The sequence below is a fragment of the Mus pahari genome, chromosome 20 (assembly GCF_900095145.1).
Source record: "Mus pahari chromosome 20, PAHARI_EIJ_v1.1, whole genome shotgun sequence".
NCBI lineage: Eukaryota > Metazoa > Chordata > Mammalia > Rodentia > Muridae > Mus > Mus pahari.
This window is the reverse complement of record NC_034609.1, coordinates 2,934,736-2,956,048: the sequence shown is the minus strand read 5'-3', so window position 1 is coordinate 2,956,048 and position 21,313 is coordinate 2,934,736. Positions and strand designations below refer to the sequence as shown.

Sequence of the window (21,313 nt, the reverse complement as noted above, 5' to 3'; positions counted from 1 at the left end):
TCTATATATATATATATATATATATATATATATATATATACACACATACTTGGTGGGAGGTATGCTCACAGCCTGTCTTAGACAGCAGAACTCTTGTGAGCCTGGATAAACATATCCACTTTGCACATGCTACATTTTGTGCTGGGAGCCAGGGACCTAGTGATGTGGGACTATCTAGAACCCAGTCCTGAGAGACAGAGAGCCAGGCAGGGCTCCATAATGTAAAACTTCCTTAGCATTTCCCATGTCAATAAATAATCCACCAAAATATATACATTGTTAAAAACCTTTTCCTATGGATTTTTTTACTGTTATATAATCTTGGATTTGATATATGCAAACCAGAAAGATTTGCTACCTGCAATGTCATTTAGGAGTCACTCTCTTATATCTCTGCTTCTAAGTCTGTATACATATTTATGCAGACCTAGGTTCCCCTAAGTGTGATTATAATTCTATCTAATTGTTGAGTTATCTCTTCAGTTTGATTTATTCATGAATTCAGGTTTCCACTCACAAGTATATTTAATTTCTGTACATAGCATTATTTTATTTTATTTTTATTTTTTTTCAAATAGGTTTGCAAAAGAATCAACAGGAAATCCGGAGGATAAGCTTATCTTACCTTATCGTCCATGAATTTCATTTTACTGAGAAGGCTACTCAGTAGAAAGTGAAAGTTTAAAAAAGATTCTGTGTTGGATATAGAAAGTGACAAGATTATGTATAATTATCTATGAAATTACACTTGCTTGAGCTTGAAGATTTTTAACCAGGAATGCTTAATAACATTTGCATGGTTAAATGAGACAGCAGAAACAATAGGAGAGCCTCAGGGCATGGCCATCTATTTAAGCATCCGCTTGGATTTTCAACATAATTAGTCATATAATTGTGTGTCTAAACTTAGCGGATCCATGTAAGTAATTATCAATTATTAAAAAAGTAGTGCTTGTAATGTTTTTTTCTGCTTCTTGCCAATCAAATCACCAAGGAACATACTATGTTCATGTTTCATCACATAAACTTTCAACTAAAATGAACTGTGAAGCTTTGGGCAGTGGTGAGTGAGTGACGGGTCTGTTAGTTCTCTCAGACAAAGGGTAACTAATTCAGCCACTTGGACATCTGTGTCTTCAGGGAGTATTCAAGTTAGCCAACCCAGCGTCACTGGGAGACTTGACAGTGGTACACAGTACCACAGTACTTCTGAGGGTTCAGGAAGCAGGTACGTTCAAGTTCAAGTATGTTCATAGCAACTTCAAGATGCATTTCAGAAGCACTGATGCTGTCCAGGATGGACTGGGGCTAAGAGGAAGGGCTCCACATTCCTCCTATTATGGAAGTCCATGGATTGATATTCAAGTCAGTGTTACGTCTGAAGAACTGTTAAGAAATTGCTAAAAGAGAAACCGCCATTAAAAACATCTTGTTTATGCCAAAGAGTCCAAGTTATAGAACATTCACTCCTGTCTGAGAGATAAAATTGTCCTGCCTAGGAAAGAGCATGTCAAACAGTCAGTCCTCGAAACATACACACAAATAACATCATATAGACTGGACAGGTTGTTCTTATGAATTTAGAAACACACACACACATGCACACACACACACACACACACACACACACACACACACACACACACACGTAATAACAGTTAATGAGAAAAGACCACGAATTTGAAAGAGAGCAAGGAGGAGATGTGGAACGCTTTGGAGGAGGAAAGGGAAGGGGAGATGATGTCACCAGACTCGAATGCCAAAAATTAAAAAGATTATGCCCAAGGGGGGTGGATGATGTAATTATATTATGATTTAAAAATAAAAATATTGTAAAAAATTAAAAGCTAAGTTAAAAAATATAAGGACATTAGTTAAAGAAAATTTAAAGAAAAGTAAACTCAGGAATTAGGTTATAATTCTAAAGGTGACTTCCCAGCTACAGAAGGTTTGGGAAGAATTAGAAGCCAAGCAGCAATGGTGGATTACTTCTGCTTTTCAGAAGAAATTCTGAAATGAGAAAGTAACACTAACAGAGCTTTACCAAAGATGGGTGACCTGTCCCTAGGAGACAGGCCCCATGCTCCCAAATCCTGCCTGTGGAGGAAGGATTCCGCTACATTCACAGTATGTCAGACATGGCCACAGGCCAAAGGACACGGCTAGACAGAGGAGACAAACATTTCTCCAGCAACTGAACAAATATGACCAGGTGACAGTCAAATGCAGACTTTTTGTTCCAGTGTTAGCCTTGGTTTTGTATGGTTGAAACCACCTGAAGACAGTCCATAAGTTTCTTAAATTACCAAAAACAACAAACCCCCAAACAAAACAAAAGCAAACCTGAGCCTAGGAGAGGTGCACTGTGTGCTCCAAGTTAAGCCTGGTCGCACCAACAGCTACCGAGTCCGTGAGTGGAATCTAAAAGAGGGATAGTTTTTGTCTGAGCCATCAAGAATTCTCTTTTATTGAACCAAGGCAGCAATAGAGAAGTAGATTCTCAGAGTGGGGGAAAAAACCCAACAAAACACCCACCTCCCAACCCTAGGGAGCAGCAGTCACATTAGTATTTCCCAGTGAAGTGAGTTTTTACTTCTGAAGAAATACTTTATTCCTTAGTAAGGAACTTGTTACTTGTGTTAGAGGAAATGGACGAAGGTTGGTGATGTGTATTTGAATGAGAAAGTTGAAAATCCACACTCAAATGCTTCCTTTTTCCTTTGGAATTTGGCTACAATTAAGTCTTGGTTTCTCTTTCTTTCCAGACATTCCTTATTTTGGCATTATGCTTGTTTTGTTTAAGTGGCAGAAGGCACTGAACTCACAAGGTTTTTCCTGAAGCTGTGGGAACCAGATTCATGCGATTAAGTAAGGCCAACAGAAAGAGGGCATGTCCTGCTTGTCCTCTTTGATGGGCATTGGACACATGCGGATGGATTTTAATGCTCTGCTTGCTCAGTTTGCCTCATCCAGTTTGTTCGCTGTCGTTACAAATGATAGGAAAACAGTATTTTGAGAGTCCTTACCTTAAAAAAGTTACACGTAGACCCCCAGACTATAAATGCACACTTTACAAATTGTCCTACACAGAGACGGCTGCCCCACTGGAAGCCACTGAAAAGGATCCCAAGATGTCTGGGTCAGAGAGAGCTAACCAATATGGAAACCTATGTAGGGAGTGGACATCAGGGTCCTATCCATCTTCACCTAAAAGCCGTGGGTTATTAAAATCCAAGGGCCAGTTGCAGGGGACCGCCTCATGAGCATTGGTAAGGAAAATCCAAGAGGTCACCCCTCAGCAAAGCCCGCCTCTCCTACTCACTCACCAGAACTAGATGACAAGGCCCCTTGGCTGAAGGTCCCATACCCCTTGACTACAAGACAGGTCAGGCTAGAGCTGACTGGAAGCCTCCCTGTTGGCTGCTGACCAGCTTTCACGGTGCTGAAAGGCACTAACCACGCAGGCTGCCTTGGAAGAAAAGGCATCAGCAGTTCCAGTCAGCTGTGAATCCTATAAACCACAGTACCGTCTTGTCAACCAAGGTGCGCGGGCTGAAGCAATAATAATGAGTGTTACAGGAATAACTAAGTGGTCATTGAGTAGATATTGAAGGGACTGAGGTAGCAGAATGAACCTATTTTGTTTTTAAGACTTCATTCTAAGTTAACTTTCCTTAGAGAGATGTGGCCAATGAAGAAGAAGAAGGAAAAAAAAAAAAAAAAAAAAGAGCAGGACAGATTCCTTCTTGTCCTCCAAACTCTATTTTGAGCTGCTGTCCTTGGAAAATGCTACTGTCTATAAAGCTAATGTCTATAAAGCTACTGTCTGCTGTCCTTGAAGTGATATGGCCCCCACCCTTGGGCTCTGGGGAGGAGACCAACATTCCTTTATCCTTTCATGTAATGCCAAAGCTTAGAAACCCCTGCTTGAAATATTTTTTCCTTTATAAGCCCCCTTCACTAAGAGCTGGGGGGGGGGGTCACTCTCCTTCCTGTTCCATCAGGAAGGTTTGTAGCCCAAGCTCAAACTTGAATAAAGACTCATGTACTTGCATCAGAGTTGGGGTCCCTAGTAGTCTCTTGGAGTCTTGTGAACTGGACATAACAATATGAGACTTGCCACCACTTGTGGGGAATCCTTGCTCGATAATGTAAATGTGGTAAAAACTCATGGTTGATGAGTTCTTCAGTCTAGAGGGGAGATTACGATTATTTATTTGTCACTGCACCAAATAGCCTTCTAAGAATTTACATTTATAGCATATACAAGTGCTAATCTCGGCCTTAATCAGAGATGCTTCTCTGTGTAATGAATGGTGTAACTGCCTGCCTGCTCAGGGTGCTTAGAATAGATGACGGTTGAGTGCTTAGCCCTAAACAAGACATACCACTCCCTCAAAGGATTAGGGAATGTGCCAGAAGAGGGTGCAGGAAGGTCATCAGAACATGAAATAAGGAAAAGGGGCTGTGTCATCCTAGCCACTTGAATGATACCAACAACACAACCACAATTTCATAGGAGCATTGGCTGTATGTAATCAGCCTGTCAACAGTGAGATGGGTTCAGTCAGGCTTGGGAAGGTCCTACGTCTCCTTCCCAAACTGTTGTCTACTGATGGACTGGGGAGGAGGAGAGGATCCTTTGCAGTTAGTTAACCACTGATAAGTCCACTGGACTCCAGTGGTTAGTTCAAAACCCATCATCATAGAGACTGCCCTGGTTAAACTCAGTGATCACAAAATAAAAGAACACAGATGGGGAGAAGGGACTTGTTGGGTACAGGAACCGTAGGGGCTGGGAGGGAATTCAGAAAAATCAGGGGTGACAACAGCCAGAGCATATATATATATATATATATATATATATATATATATATATATACTCACCCCCACCCCACCTGACCTCTAAACTCCCTGGGGCCTCCAGTCTCTTGAGGGTTAGGTACATCATCTCTGAAGTTAGAGAACCCAGAAGTTCTCTACTATATGTGTGTTGGGGGGGGTCTCATATCAGCTGGTGTATGCTGTCTGTTTGGTGGTCCAGTGTTTGAGAGATCTCGGGGGTCCAGATTCATTGAGACTGCTGGTCCTCCTACAGGATCTCCCTTCTCCTCAGCTTCTTTCAGACTCCCTAATTCAACAACAGTGGTCAGCTGCTTCTGTCCATTGGTTGGGTGCAAAATCTGATTCTTTCAGCTGCTGGTTGGGTCTTCTGGAGGGCAGTCATGATACATCACTTTTTGTGAGTGCTCCACAGCCTCAGTAATAGTGTCAGGCTATAACCATGTTTGCTACCCTTTTGGATAATTCTATGATGGTCTCTTCTTATTTATGGTTATTACACTATAGAAAAAGTATCCAATCACAGTAGCATATGAAGGCTTGGTTATGAATGTGACCTTTTCATATTCCTTAAAAGGGTGAGGTAAGCTCGTGAATGAGAAATGCAAACAAAACTTACAAGGAAATGACTTAATACCAAATCTGGGTGCAAGGTGAAGCCAATGTGAAGTGAGAGCCAAGAGACCAGGGCACAGCATTGCTTGTTTTTCTTGAAGAAAATTGCAAGAGTCATAAAACCAAGAAGATAATGTTTCCATCCATGTAAACCTTGACCTGACATCAAATGGAATACCATGTGCTTGCGTTCCAACTAGCTTGTGTCCTCTGTGTTTCATCGCTCAGGGTTCGAATCTTATTTCTCTGATATAATTTATGTTTGGTCTCAATGAGAAGGTGCATGGAAATCCAGTTGCTGACATGATTCTCATCAGTGATGTAGCTCACACTGGCATTTAAATAGCTCCAGCTGCACACCAGGGTATGCACTGTTGGTAAGCTGAATGAGGAAAGCTTCCGTTCCTACTTTGCAGTGTCTGTGACTGCAACATGAATCACTTTTCCCACTAAAACAAACATTTATTTGATATATATATATATATATATATACATATATATATATATATATATATATGTATATATATACATACCATGGAATACAGTTTATTCAGGGCATGGGGAGGGGAGTTAAGAGGGCAGTAGAGGCAGAGAAAGGCAGAGAGAAGGAGAGAGTAGAGAAGTAGAGGCCGGCCACGGCCACCTGGAGAGGGGGGAAGGCAATGGGGAGAAGAGGGGGAGGACCAGGAAGCAAGAGGCAAGAGAGTAAGACAGCAAGAGCTTGATTGCTGTCTTAGAAGATATCTTAGGTATGGGAAGTGCAGGATACTCTGGAGAATTCAGTAGAACTTTGTAGGCCTTTTGAGCCTTGAAGAACCAAATAATTAGAGTTGCCTCAGGATTGAGTGACTTTACTGAGTTGTAATAAAGTTGATTCCACCCCCCCCCAATTGTTAAATTTGTGAGATTCTTAATTTCAGAAGGGGAGGACAGGCTGTATGAAATCATTCTCCCGGTATTTGAAGAGGCTGTTCTCGCCAACCATGTTCTGGGAGAGGCAGGAGATGACAGTGGTTTCTGGTGAGTCACCATCATACTTCATCTGCAGACCTGGGGCTCTCACGCTCAATTCCCTTAGGGGGTCATGTTCTCTCTTTAGAGAATATTGGCAGTTCTTTGAGCTAATGATTTGTTTGGAGGATGGAAGTCCCCAAGGTGCCAATAGCTGCACAGCTTTCATAATGTATCTTTCAGATCTTTGATCTGGATTTCTTTTCTGAATATACGGGACCTTCAATAGCAAGATTAAAGATGCCTCTTCCTACAAGGAAGGCGAAAGTTGAAAATGTGAAAGCTGCTCAGATTTCCAAATAATATTTTTGTACTTTTTCATTTTGTCAACATCATGTTTAAGGAGCACCTTCCTTCATTCATGTGGTAATTGGATGGGAATCCAAATTCTGTGGTGTCTGAGGCTTCCCCAAGAAGCACTGCACATGTGTTTAAATGGTGCTGTATAGACCATCGTGTGGTCAGGCTTATGGATGCACCCTGAATACTATCTGATTCAAATAGTTACTTGGGACCTTGTAGGTGTCAAATATCATACCTCCTTCCTAGAAAGTATCAAGAATTTGGAATGTGTGTTTGAAAAACCCACGCTCCTACTTGAGCAGTTAGTTAGAGAAAAAAAAAAAAGTCATAGTACAAAATGAAATGAAATGGCTTGGAGAGAAATAAATGCTATTCGTTGAGGCCAGAGAAGAGAACATGTTCAAGTGGGAGGGGTTTCAGGCATCTTCATCTAAGGACATGGCTGCACCTGGAGTGACATTCTCCTGGCTGAACTGAGCTAGAAGGAAGATGATCAGTAGGAGTGTGCCCAGCATGGAGTGTACAGAATGGAGTGTGCAGGGTGGGGTGTGTGTAGGGTGGAGTGTGTAGGGTGGAGTGTGTATAGGGTGGAGTGTATAGGGTGGAGTGTGTGCAGGGTAGAGTGTGTGCAGGGTGGAGTGTGTGTAGGGTGGAGTGTGTGTAGGGTGGAGTGTGTGTAGGGTGGAGTGTGTATAGGGCGGAGTGTGTGCAGGGTGGAGTGTGTGCAGGTTGGAGTGTGTAGGGTGGAGTGTGCGCAGGATGGAGTGTGTGTAGGGTGGAGTGCGTGTAGGGTGGAGTATGTGCAGGGTGGAGTGTGTAGGGTGGAGTGTATGCAGGGTGGAGTGTGTAGGGTGGAGTGTGTGCAGGGTGGAGTGTGCAGGGTGGAGTGTGTAGGGTGGAGTGTGCGTAGGGGAGTGGTCAGGAATGAACTGGGCTCAGAAAGATCAAGAGACCTTAAATCAGAACCCAGTGAAGAGCCAGTGAGGAGTTTTAGGCAGAATAAAAATGAAGAATATTCTCAAAGAATTTTAAGGCATATTTTAGTGTACTCTGAACTAAAATACACATATGCAAAAGGCATGTTTAATAATTTCCTATCAGTTTTATCTCCAAGCAGAGAAGCTCCCCTTGACAACGTGAAATGTGTCTGTGGGATGAGCAACGAGCGCTTGTGTATACATGTCTGAACGATGATTATGTCTCACTTCTGCAGGGACATAGCACAGAGCTCTGAGCTGTGTGAGATGAAGCACAGACGGACAGGATTTCTACAGCACTCTGAGGAAGGCCACATCCTCCACAACACAGACCATGCAGAGATTTAGTATCTGAACTACAGTGGGGAATGCACAGTTAGCTTCTGCTCCCAAGTCCTTCAGAAGAAAATATATCCTCTCAAACAAACAAACAAACAAACACACAAACTAACTAACTACTAACTAACTAACTACTAACTAACTAATTAACTACTAACTAACTAACTAACTAACTACTAACTACTAACTACTAAAGAGCTACAGATTTAAGAGGTATATGGATGAACAAAAGCAGAAAACGAGGCCCTGACAGACAGGCCGGGATCCTATCAGAGGACCCACCCATCCTCTACCTGGGAGAATTTTATTTTCAGTGTCGTCAGGATGGTGAGAGTTTATTCAAGACAAACCTGAGACCCTCAGCTGCTCAGCGTATCCTCTGCAGACTGAACCTTTGCCAGCTAACAGGGACCATTCCCCAGGTCGAGTTCCTGATATTCCAGGCAGAAGACGTCAACATTTAAGATGTAGGTAACTCAAGGCTGTGTGGAATGAACTCCCAAGTACCTGACTATGAGCTGACATCTACAAGTGGTCAACTCATGGTTACTTTTGGATATTTTGGGGCAGTTGAGGACACGGAACTTCACACACCAAGTGTTTACAAGTTATCATCTTATCGTGTGACTTGGAAGGAAGTTTGTCCCCATTTCATGAGACCCCAGCATTAACTGGGGATTACTAACACACATTTGTAAGGTCTTTCCTGCTGACTTTACTGTTTTATTCTATGGTGGAAACAAACAGAAAAACCCTTGCCCCCAACCCCCAATCTAAGTTTGGTATTCAGGGTAGACAAGATGGCTCAGTGGGTAGAGGCGCTGGCCACTCTGCTTGAGGACCTGAGTTTTATCCCTGAGGTCTAAAGATGCTAACTTTCCAAACTGATCCCTATGCACACCCTGGTTGTTTATAATAAAATAATTATTCCCAAGACAAAGCAGTATGAAGAGACACTGCTGTAAAATATTTCCCAAATATCCAAATTCAAGATAATAAAAATAGTATTAAGTATTATCAGTAGAGTATATCGTATGTACTAGTGTCTCTATATAGATGCTCTCATCTGTGTGCTGTATGGCTGGATATTATTAAAAACCATAAGCTGATTGTACACGCCTTACTTCTTGTTGTAAATTATTCCTAACAACTGTTTGGTGCATAGCGTGACTTCTAAGATTACTGGGACACTGGAGAACAGCAAGGGACTGATCGGTCTGTAGGGCAGACCGCTCCTGCCGTTTTATGCTTCTCTTAACCTCGGCAGTATGATAGGAGAGGAGAGTATGCCCAACCTCCAAGTGGTAATGAGTGAACAAAGACAAAATTACCAAGCAAGTTCAAGTCACCAGTGTGTGAATAAACCTTTCCGACAAATGCCCTAGCCACTAAGAATGACACAAAATCTAAAGCATTTCCGGAAGCCGAAGCCTTACCCAGAATCGGGTCGTACTTTATTTGAGTTCTAGTCTCCTTCCAGGACAGCAGGCAGTTGAGGCCATTCGAGTCGGCAGATTCGATGTAACTCTTCATCGTCAGCATCATCTGGTGCGCTCTGGCTATCCCATAGTGGGCTTTGGTTTCATCCATGAGCGCTGTTTGCATGAGCTCCATCGCGGTGCTGAAAGCTTGTTGGAAGTACTCGGAAGCCTTGCTGTATTGCCCCTAGCGAGAAAGAGGGAATAAGTCACTTTTCTAATTTCTTACCTTACCCACATCACAGATTTGCTCCCTCACCTGGGCACACCCATTTCTGAGGAAGATGAGCTGGCAAGCTGGCCTTTTATCAGAAAAGGCTGCTTTCTGTGAGCAGGGGCCACTTGTTGGGCTGAATCTTGAACTTAATTTAGTCATTACGCTGATCGACAGCTGAAACACAGGAAGGGCGGAGGTAGGTGGAGGTAGCAGGAAAAGTGAACTGACTGCCACTGATTTCAACAGAATTTTACTGATTCCATCACTGTATTTATCCAGTGAAATATATTTGTCTGACTTCTGTTTTCATTTGTAGCAAGAGGGCGTTTGATGCAAAGCCAGAAGCGGGAACGGATGCCTGCACGCATATCTTTGCTGCTTTGGGTCACTGCTTAGCTTTCATTAAAGCACCTGCCATTGTTTAGCTGAGAATGTGGGAGAATCGACATTTAAAACATGTGATCATGATATATGACTGAAACAAAGGAAAAGATTGTTTAAACATCTATGCCTTTGCTAAGTTCATTCTAGCATTTCAAATTTTAGAAATTTAAGATTTTTTTTTTGTGGTCCTCCTTACCTACCCTAAAAGTTATTGTTCAAACATTAGCATTTGCCTTGTGCACAGAAGCATCAAGGCTAGTAGCAATTGCTTCATATATGCCATTAGTTGTCACATGTCACCTCTGAGGACAACAAAACAGCATCTCCTATCTCCTCCAAGCCTCCTAAAAATCCACACACAGGGTTCCCCTTAGAGGGTTCCAATTTGACCTATACAGAGACTATTGAGGGCAGAACTTCTATTTTTCATGGACTTAAAGCACTTTGGGGGTTCCTATCTCTTCCTCTTCATCAGTTTTCCAATCTTTGACTTCCACAGCTGTGTGAGGCCCAGGTCTAGTTATCCACAGGTTCAGTCTGTGGCTCTACAGCACAGCAGGAACCTGCTTCTCACACCAGCCTGTTCTGTACCTGGGGAATCAGTAGGAAACACTCAAAAGCTCCACACACAAATCCAAAGAAATGATAAAAAAGAATGTTAATCTCCCCGATTTGTTCATTCAACAGTTCCTATGTACTAAGAAAGCCACACTGTAAATAAGTATAAAACCAAATAAACAGGGCAGCTGGGGAAGGCTCAGTGGATAACCTACTTGTGTTGCAAACAGGAGGCCTGGAGTCTGAGTTTCCAGCACTTAGAGAAAAGTTACAGCCTGCCTGAAATCCCAGGATTCTAGAGATGGAGGCAGGCATCCCCAGAAAAGGCTGGTTAGCTAGACCAATCAGATTGTCAAGCTCCAGGTTCTGGCAGAGACTACACCTCAGTGAACCATGTGAGAGATTGAGAAAGACACATGACTTCTACTCCTGGCCTCCACATGTATGTAAAGATGCACACATATGTACCCATACAGCTACACACACACACACACACACACACACACACACATGCACATATGCATGCACACACACACACACACACACACACAAAGGAGATGTTTGAAACATAATTGAACACTCCTTTCAAAAGAATGGTTTATAGGAAAGACTGTTTTGCAATAAAGATTTTAAGCCACATTCCCATACCTTGTAAAGAAATGGAAATTAGAACCACCATGGATGTGTTTTCGTGCCACACACCAGCGAAGACCAGAAGCAGCTTCAACTCCATAGCCCTCATTCTGTGCAATTCTGGTGAGCAGTCATAAGGAAGTCCTTGCCAAAGCCAGGAGTGGCTACTCTAACGTGCAGCACATGTCACACTGTATGTCCTGTGTCCAGACTAGGACAGACTAGGCGCACTCCCTATCTAAACTGTCCCTTCTGCAGAGTTTGCTGATTGATGCGGAGCCCCCTTATATTGTGTAAGTAATAACTGTTTGTTGCTGTAAGCGGTTCAGTCTTTTATTATTATCATAAAACAGGATTTATAATGAGCAAAGATTTGATTAAAGCCATGTCAAAGGTTGCATCTGTGGGCCAATTACATATGATTGAGAACCATGACAAATATTAAGGATGATGAAGACACAGATTATCTTGATAGATAAGGACAAACTACAGAAAAAAATCTCAATTTGGCAAAAGATAGCCTTAAAAAACAAATAAAATAAAACTGCAGTGTCTAATTGCTCCTGTTACATTTCTGAGCTGTTTATTGATTTCAGATTATTTTGAATTTGGAAACCAAGGGCTATAAATAAATGGCCAAACTTCCAGGATTTTTCAAGACATGTTAAAATGAACTCATGTGTTCATCTGCTCAGTCACAGAAGTCACTGTATGTGAGGATGCGTGGCAGCCAGTGATACGCAGCCACAGGAGGAGGAGGGACAGGCAGCTTGCATTCTGAGGAAGCGGTAAGCTTGAAATGCGGACTGGGACATATTTAACCCAAGTGTCTTTCCTCCCTAAAACAGGATTACTGTTAGGTAATTATTCTCCCTTCAAACTGTGTGTACTGGCTAGCTTTGTGTCAACTTGACACAGCTGGAGTTATCACAGAGAAAGGAGCTTCAGTTGGGGAAATGCCTCCATGAGATCAGCTGTAAGGCATTTTCTCAATTAGTGATCAAGGGGGGAGGTCCCCTTGTAGGTGGTGCCATCCCTGGGCTGGTAATCTTGGTTCTATAAGAGAGCAGGCTGAGCAAGCCAGGGGAAGCAAGCCTGTAAAGAACATCCCTCCATGGCCTCTGCATCAGCTCCTGCTTTCTGACCTGCTTGAGTTCCACTCCTGACTTTCTTTGTGATGAACAGCAGTATGGAAGTGTAAACTGAATAAACCCTTTCCTCCCCAANTTGCTTCTTGGTCATGATGTTTTGTCCAGGAATAGAAACCCTGACTAAGACACTGTGCCTGTATCTAACTTTGGATACACAACCAGCTGTTATAAACCAACCAAGAATCATCTAAACTTCTGTCAAGTACATGCAATATTCATTCTTTTCAAATGTTATCATTTTAAAAAACATACCTTTGGGAATGAGTTTTCCTTAACGTCTACTGTATTTCCAGATTCTTAATTCTTTGAAAAAGCTTACTATGTAAATTCAGTTTCCCCTAAAACTCCGTACAGCCGTCTAAAGTTCATCTTTGTTTTCAAGTCATCTCTATTATAAATTTCTAATTTATAATATAACTGATTCTAGAAATCAGTTCTGGCAGTCTTAAATATAAGCTTGGGACTGTGCTGCAAATTATGGATGTAGCAATGCATTCATGAGAAGACAACCTTAACCAATGTTCTGAAAATCCCCGACAATTCCAGAGTTAAGACCTCAATGACATCATAGACCTGGAAACAATGCTTAGAATTTTCACGCATTATTCTGTTTCCTACCAGGTCGTCGTCCTTATTTAAAAAGTCACGTGTCCAATAAACAAACTCAAAATAAATGGGTGTTTTCTCAGCACTCAGTGCAAATCTCTCTCTCTCTCTCTCTCTCTCTCTCTCTCTCTCTGTGTGTGTGTGTGTTTGTGTGTGCGCGTGCGCACGTATGTGGTATGTTTCTCTGTGACTGGCTTGCATGTGCCATGGAAAACACGTGGAGTTGAACTCGTTTCGAGGATCAGTTGTTTTCTCCCACCTGGTTTTGGAGGATTGAACTCAGGCTCTTGGCTGTGCAGAAGCGCTGTGGCCCATACGTAGGTCCATTGCTCTTTATTGTTGCTAGTGTAACACAGGAACTACCGTTCTTTTAACTGTGATTATTTTTAGATCTTATGAATGAGTGAGAAATTTCATAAGGGCAGATACTGGATTATATCCCCTATTATGGCCACTTTATATTAATTATATATTTTCAATTAACATTCCACCAAAAGATCACATGTTGGCATCTTTGAGTGGCATGGGAGGTTCATTATTTCTGATTTTATAATAAAATGTTAACTAAGATAAAGATTAATATTACTTATTATTTAAATAAATAATATATCCCCTATTCTCTCCCCCCTCCCCCTGCTCCCCAAGCTACCCACTCCTGCTTCTTGTTCCTAGTATTCCCCTATACTGGGGCATAGAACCTTCATAAATATTAATGATATATATTATTTATTTATTTTATATATATATTTTTTGAGACAGGGATTGCCTGTGTAGATCTGACTGTCTTGGAGCTCACTCTGTAGACCAGGCTGGCCTCAAACTCACAGAGATCCACATGCCTCTGCCTCCTGAATGCTGGAATTAAAAGCATGTACCACCATGATAAAGACTATTTTTTCTTTTTTATTATATATTTTTAATTTACATTTCAAACATTATCCCCTTTCTTAGTTTTCCTTCCGAAAACCCCCTATCCCCTCACCCCTCCCCCTGCTCCCCAACCTACCCACTCCTGCTTCTTGGTCCTGGCATTCCCCTATACAGGGGCATAGAACCTTCATAGGACCAAGGGCCTCTCTTCCCACTGATGACCAACTAGGCCATCCTCTGCTACATATNCAGCTAGAGCCATGAGTCCCACCATGTGTTTTCTTTGATTGGTGGTTTAGTCCCAGGGAGCTCTGGGGGGGGGTACTGGTTAGTTCATATTGTTGTTTTTCCTATGGGGCTGTAAACTCCTTCAGCTCCTTGGGTACTTTCTCTAGCTCCTTCATTGGGGACCCTGTGCTTTGTCCAATGGATGACTGTGAGCATCCACTTCTGTATTTGTCAGGCACTGGCAGAGCCTCTCAGGATATAGTTATATCAAGCTCCTGTCAGCAGGTTCTTGTTGGCATCCACAGTAGTGTCTGGGTTTGGTGGTTGTTTATGGGATGGGTAACCAGGTGGGACAGTCTCTGGATGTTCAGTCCTTCAATCTCTGCTCCAAACTTTATCTCTGTAACTCCTTCCATGGTTATTTTGTTCCCCCTTCTAAGAAGGATAGAAGTATCCACACTTTGGTCTTCCTTCTTCTTGAGTTTCATGTGTTTTGCAAATTGGATCTTGGGTATTCTGAGCTTCTGGGCTAATATCCACTTATCAGTGAGTGCATATCATGTGAGTTCTTTTGTGACTGGGTTACCTCACTTAGGATGATATCCTCCAGATCCACCCATTTGCCTAAGAATTTTATAAATTCATTGTTTTTTAATAGCTGCATATAACTCCATTGTATAAATGTAGCACATTTTTCTATATCCATTCCTCTATAAAGACTATTTTTAAGATGCACAAATTTAAATTATAAAAGCACAACCATTATCACAGAATACGCCAGTTACAGTGATTTTTCAAATAACAGTTTTGCCCCTCAGCCTCTGTCTGACAACATTATACTTTGGAACTTGTTGCTAACATCACCGTTAAGACCAGTGGCAGGAGCAGCAGGCATCAGAAAAGACAAGGCACAGGAGCCGGTCGATGTCCTACTTCACTGTTTACTGCTGAGATTAAACACCAGGACAAAAATCAACCTGGGGAGGAAAGTATTTCTTTCCCCTTGCAGCTTCCTGTCTGAAGGACCTGAAGCAGGAGCCAGGGAACAATGCTGCCTACTGGCTTGCTCTTCAAGTCTCAGCCTGCCTTCTTATAGAAGTCAGGACTCCATCTCAGGTGGCCCCATCCACGGAGGGCTGGGCCCTCTCACACTGAGCACACTGATGGATGAGTCTTACAGGAAGACAGATCTTGGCAGTGACATTTGATTTGTTTTTATGGATTCAGGACAAGTTTTCTGAGTGATTTGATATTGTGGGGAAATGAAAGAGAAGTGTGGGGTTTCAGAAGTGAGAGAATGCTTTCCCAAGTGATGTTAGGTTGGGAAATAAAACAATAACCACAATAACTACATATCTCATGATATGTCAGGAATGTCCAGAATCCTCCAAGTATTATAATGAGGACAAATCAGTAAAAGTTAACTTTTAGTAGTTGATGCTGTCTGTGGGTAAAAAACTCTTCTTCAGGCATCAAACACCAGATAATAAATCACAGTTGTGACATTAAAACCACCTGGCAAAACTTGAGAAAATGAAAACATGAAGCTATTATTCTTGTTTGTCTCATTGTCCCTGTCTTTCTGACACTTGGCATTCATGTCATACTGTGTCTCAGTGTCCAAGGTGTTTGGTGGATGGTAAAGCCATAGATGGCATTGTAATACTTTTCCAGAGTTTGTTGGTGTCAAGTCAGCTATGTGGGGGGAGCAGTCCCCTTGGTGAGTTTTGGCATCCTTGTCCACCATCTTGTTCTGAAAAATAGACTAAATCCCAGTGTGGGGGCCAACAGAGAAGAAGTGGTCCATGTGGTGGGGGCAGCAGCGGAGGCAGGAGACAGACTGTTCTGGGGGATGGGCATGGAGGGCAGGCAGAGGCAAAGCAAAGTGGGAGACAGAGGGAGCAGAGCTGGGCAAGGATGACCATCCCTCAAGGAGGAGGCAGGACAGCAGGGGAGAGATGAGGGGGGTGGGAACCAAGAGTATGGGAGGCCTTAAAAGGTCCTTCCACAGGATTTCCATAGCAGTCTCTGGGCAATGAAAGAAATGGTGTGATGGTCAGCACATTGGCTACTTCTGGTGTCTTTGTGCTGTGAACGACCTATTCTAAATCCTTTAGACTTGCTGCTGGGATCACTTGTTGGCCTTTTGGCTAAGATCAAGTGTAGACTTGCTGCTGGGATGGTGGCTTCTCCACCTGGGGAAGGCAGAGGAACTAGAGGAGCAACAGGGAGCTGAGAGAAACGAGAGGACATGACCGATAGTGAGAATTATTCCCCAAACAGAGAAAACACAACTGACTGTCATTCATTTGAATGAATTTCAAACTCATTTTCTTAAAATACATTGCAGTGGTTAAAAGTGTGGGTTGGAATGTTATGAGTGCTTTGATTCTGGGGGACTTGAAGTGAGTCGAACTCTCGGCGTTTCTGGGACAGAGAACCGGTGTGACTGAACACAGCCATAGCAGCACCCCAACTCCTCCTGCTAGACTCCTGTGTTCCAACTTGCTGCCCTTACTAACTCAATTCCCCTTACCCTAGGTATTTATATTGTGTGCAGTGTATACTTGTGTTCACATGGATACATGTGCATACATGTGCATGAACATATGTATGGAGGCCAGAGGTCAACATCTAGTTTCTCCCTTGACCACTTCCCACATTATTGTTTTGAGGCAGGGTCTCTCTCAGTGATTTCACTAAGATGACTGGCCAGTGAGTTCCAGTGGCCTACCTGTCCTGTCCTCCCATTACTGGGGTTATAGTCCCATGCTGCCTACTTGTTTTGAACATGGCACTGGGGATCTGAAATCAGCTCTCTATGCTTGCAAAACAGGCACAGTAATGACTTAGCCAGTCATTTGTTTGTTTGTTTATCCTGTGTGTATGAGTGTTTGTGTGTATGCTTGTATATGTGTGTGTATGTGTGTGTGTGAGAGTATGTGAGTTTATGTGTATCGCCTGTATTCAGGTGCCTGCGAGGCCAGAAGATGGTATCAGATCCCATGGAGCTGGAATTATAATACTTGTGCGCTAGTCAGCTATTGGATGGAACACAGGGCCCCCAACGGAGGAGCTAGAGAAAGTACCCAAGGAGCTGAAGGGGCTGCAACCCTATAGGTGGAACAACAATATGAGCTATCCAGTACCCCCAGAGCTCGTGTCTCTAGCTGCATATGTAGCAGAGGATGGTCTAGTCAGCCATCATTGGGAGAAGAGGCCCCTTGGTCTCGCAAACTTTATATGCCCCAGTACAGGGGAGCGCCAGGGCCATGAAGTGGGAGTGGGTGGGTAGGGGGACAGGGGCGGGGGGAGGGTATAGAGAACCCTCGGGATAGCATTTGAAGTGTAAATAAAGAAAATAACTAATAATAAATAAATAAATAAATACTTGTGCGCTCCCTGGTATGTGTGCTGGAAAGCAAGCCTCTTTGGCAAGAGCCACAAGCACTCAGCCTTTGAGCTATCCTTCAAGCCCCCTTGTGCTGATTTTTTAAAATCAACATTTTAGTTGCTATATAAAATAATGGCTTTCATCATGACACATTCACACACACACACACACACACACACACACACACACACACACACAGATACCATCGCACCTTGTCATGTTTACTGCCCTCCACTATTCCGCCCATCCTGTGAGATGAAAAAAACTTTGCAAGATGAAAAAAAAAAAAAAAAAAACCCAAGCCCCCAGAAGTGTAAATAACGTGTCCCAGGTTCCAGATCTTATGAGTGAGGGAGCTGGGCTTGTCACCCAAGCGGTGGGAGACCACAGTGTGCTTTTAATCACCAGGCACTCAGATTAACACAGAGTGCATGAACACAGTTGGAGAATACAATTACCCTAAAAAATGATGGATCTGACTCATGATCAAAATAGCAATTATAACCAGAGAAACTGGCTTCTTCCATACCGTTTCAAAAGGAGACCCTGGGCAACTGAAGATAATAAAACTGATATTACAACTGGTGTGTTTACTAATCATGGTTCCTGGGATGCTGTAAACCCCCCTAGTCTAAATTCCCTTTGTAATCATTCTTAGGGTTTTCCTTTCTTCTCCTGTTGAGGCTTACTAAGGAGCATCCCAACTGGATTAAAAAAGACTAAGAATTTGGACCAAGAGAGGGGTGTTAGAGCAAGCTGATAAGAGCCAACAGTTTTCACTAAGTACCTTTGAATTTGACTCTTCATTGTTCCTCACAGTCAGCTACTGAATGGCAGTGGTTGCCACTGGTGGTGCCTGTGCCCCAGACAGCTCTGTAGGCCAGATGAAGAAAAGAGGTCTTTCCAGTTCCACTCCTCTACTTGGGTCTGTGCTACATCCTACAGTCTCAGCCGGTTTCCACACTGACTTGTGGGATGGCGGGTATAAACAGAGGACAGACTTCAGCCTCAGCAGGCAAGCTTTTCCACACAGCGGGCATGGCACTCACCTTTTCATTGTAGATGTCGCCAAGCATCATGCAAGCTCGAATCATATCGAGGTTTTGAAAGTTGTTTCTTGCAATTATCACGAACTTCTCCAGGTATTTAATTGCTTCTGCTGTCTCCCCTTGGCTAGAATAAAATGAGGAACTGTTAGTGTAACATCTCATCATTGTGAAAGAAGGGATTTTGTGTCTTCCCTGTAGAGAATGCAGGGTGTTGGTCAGGATGGTTAGACTTAAAATACACACATTTCGTTAGACCTGGCTTAAGCTGGTGGAGATGCAATGAGCTAAAGCTCAAAATCTTTTACATTAATTCTTTGAATTCTATACAAGTACACCAACTCCCCTCATCCTCTCCCCACTCCAACTTCACCCATGTCCCCTCCACTCCCTCTGAAAAGTCACATCCTCTTCCTCTTTAATTATCATTACACACACACACACACACACACACACACACACACGCACACACGCATACACATGCATACATAGCCTGCTGTGCCATTTGATGCTGCTCATGTGTATTTGTTTTTAGTGCCGACCACTTGAGATCGGATAACCTATATAAGGCTTGTCCCTGGAGATTCTCCCACTCTCAGCAGCCTGTAGCTCTTCGACTAGGGTGGGGCCTTGGGAGATTCTTCTCCCATCCACATCAGCATGTCAGCTGGTCCTGCCACTCCTCAGGTCTTATTTAAGTGGCCATATTGCCACAATTACATGGGTGAGGTTTCCTTGTCATTTATTGAAGACGTCCCAGTCTTCTGGCTCTCACAGCCTTTCCAACCTCTCTTCCCTGATGCTCCCTGAGACTTAGGTGCGATGTGTTGAAAACTCAGACTTGTAAAGCCTCAAGGATGGTTAGTGTGAATGTGAAATGGCACCATTGCTTTAGAAAACAAACAGACAGTTTGTCAAAAGCTATAACATAGATGGTTATATGCATGGCTCAGAAATCTGACTGCAAGATATGCAACTGAGAGAAACAGTGATGTGTCCATGCAAAAATCCACACGTCGATGTCAGAGCAGCATTTGAATAATAGTCAGTGAGTGGATACTGTTGAAAACTTCATCAGTTAGATGATGACTTAGAATGTGGTGTGTCCATACAGTGGAATATTACTTTGTCGTGAAAATGAAGCGCTGATCCATGATAAACCAAGTAAAACTTGAAGATACTAGGTGAAAAAAGAGTCAGACACCAAAGATTATGTGTTGTGTGTTCATTTTATACAGTGTGAAGAATGGACAAATCAACACCAAAGATTATGTGTTGTGTGTTCATTTTATACAGTGTGAAGAATGGACAAATCAACAAAGACAGAAAGTGGGCTTGTGGCAGCCAGAGTCTGAGGGAGGCGATGAGGGGAACTAATGACCCATACAGGATTTCCCTAAAGAATAACGGAGAGCTCCTGAGACAGAAGGTAGTCATGACTACCCAATTCTGTGCGTGCAATGCAACCTCCAAGTTGTGGGATTTAAAAGGAGAATTAGTATAGTTTTATGAGCTGTCTCGCTAAATCTCTTTTAAAAACTTCTAAAAAGTGAAAATGTTAGATGTCCTCTCCTTTAATCCCAGAACTTGGGAAGATCTCCATGATTTGAGGCTAAGCTTGTCTACACAGTAAGTTATAAATAAAGCCATTCACTGCAGTCTCTCTCTCTCTCTCTCTCTCTCTCTCTCTCTCTCTCTCTCACACACACACACACACACACACACAAAGTAAATACTGTTTTCTAAGAGTTTCTCAGCAGTAACATTTCAGGCACCACTAAAGTCACACTCATTCAGTGGTATATATTCTAGCAAAATACTCAAGGACACCTGCATCTGCCAGCTGAGTCACTGAATGTGCTAGCCACTCAAATACTTTTGGAGGCAGCCATGGCTGACAGTTGGATAGGGGAAAGACAGAGTCCACATGAGAGCTAAGCATCAAGGAAAAGCGAGGCAACCTTAGTCATGGGGGCATTTGGAGTTCCCAGACAAATTTCAGCCAGGGGACTTAGTGAGGTGGGAGTGCAGCTCTACTGGTAGGGAGGCTGTCCGTGATATCAAAGCCCCACGTCAACCATGTGCCATCCTAGTCCTGGGGAGGTAGAGACAGGGGTTGGGGTGGGAGCATTAGAGGTTCAAGGTCATCCTTGTGAGTTACAGGCTAGCTTGAGATACAGAAAACAGTGTCTCACAAGCAGGCAAGCAAACTCTCATCTTCAAAAGTCTAGCGGATGTCTTATAGCCAAAGGGTTTCTCTGTCAGCTTGGTGAGGTGAATGTAAAACCATGTGGGACTTGAACTGTGACTGCCCCTATGAGTGACACAAAGTAGCTAAAATCCTGCAGTGCCCTGATCTGACAGTGCCCCTAAGAGCAAGACTGGTATTGGAAGGGTAAATTTGCTCTTAAAGGGCAATTAGGAGGAATTTAAAGTCAAATCTCATGAGCACAATACTGATCAAGTATTCATATACATCATAAAGTGGAATGCACACTGAGGGGCCCCCTTGCATGTTGAACTGTAGATAACAGACAGTACACTGTTAAACCCACAGGCCGTTGCCTCCTCCTCTACCCTCACCTAGGCCTGGCACGCACAGGACAGGGGGCGCTACTGTCAACCATCCCAGATTCTTTCTCCAGATGTTTGTCCCCCCCC

At 43.0% G+C, this 21,313-nt stretch overlaps 1 protein-coding gene across 1 annotated transcript in view; it reads right to left on the bottom strand.

Annotated features, from left to right (window-relative positions):
• Positions 1-21,313, bottom strand: part of Ttc29 (tetratricopeptide repeat domain 29) — a 185,723-nt gene that overhangs the window by 51,222 nt on the left and 113,188 nt on the right. The window contains exons 11-12 of the mRNA XM_021220729.1: positions 18,656-18,779; positions 9,524-9,752 (exon numbers count right to left, since the gene is read on the bottom strand). Of these exons, the coding sequence (XP_021076388.1) occupies positions 9,524-9,752; positions 18,656-18,779 (353 nt within the window). The remainder of the gene's footprint in view (positions 1-9,523; positions 9,753-18,655; positions 18,780-21,313) is intronic.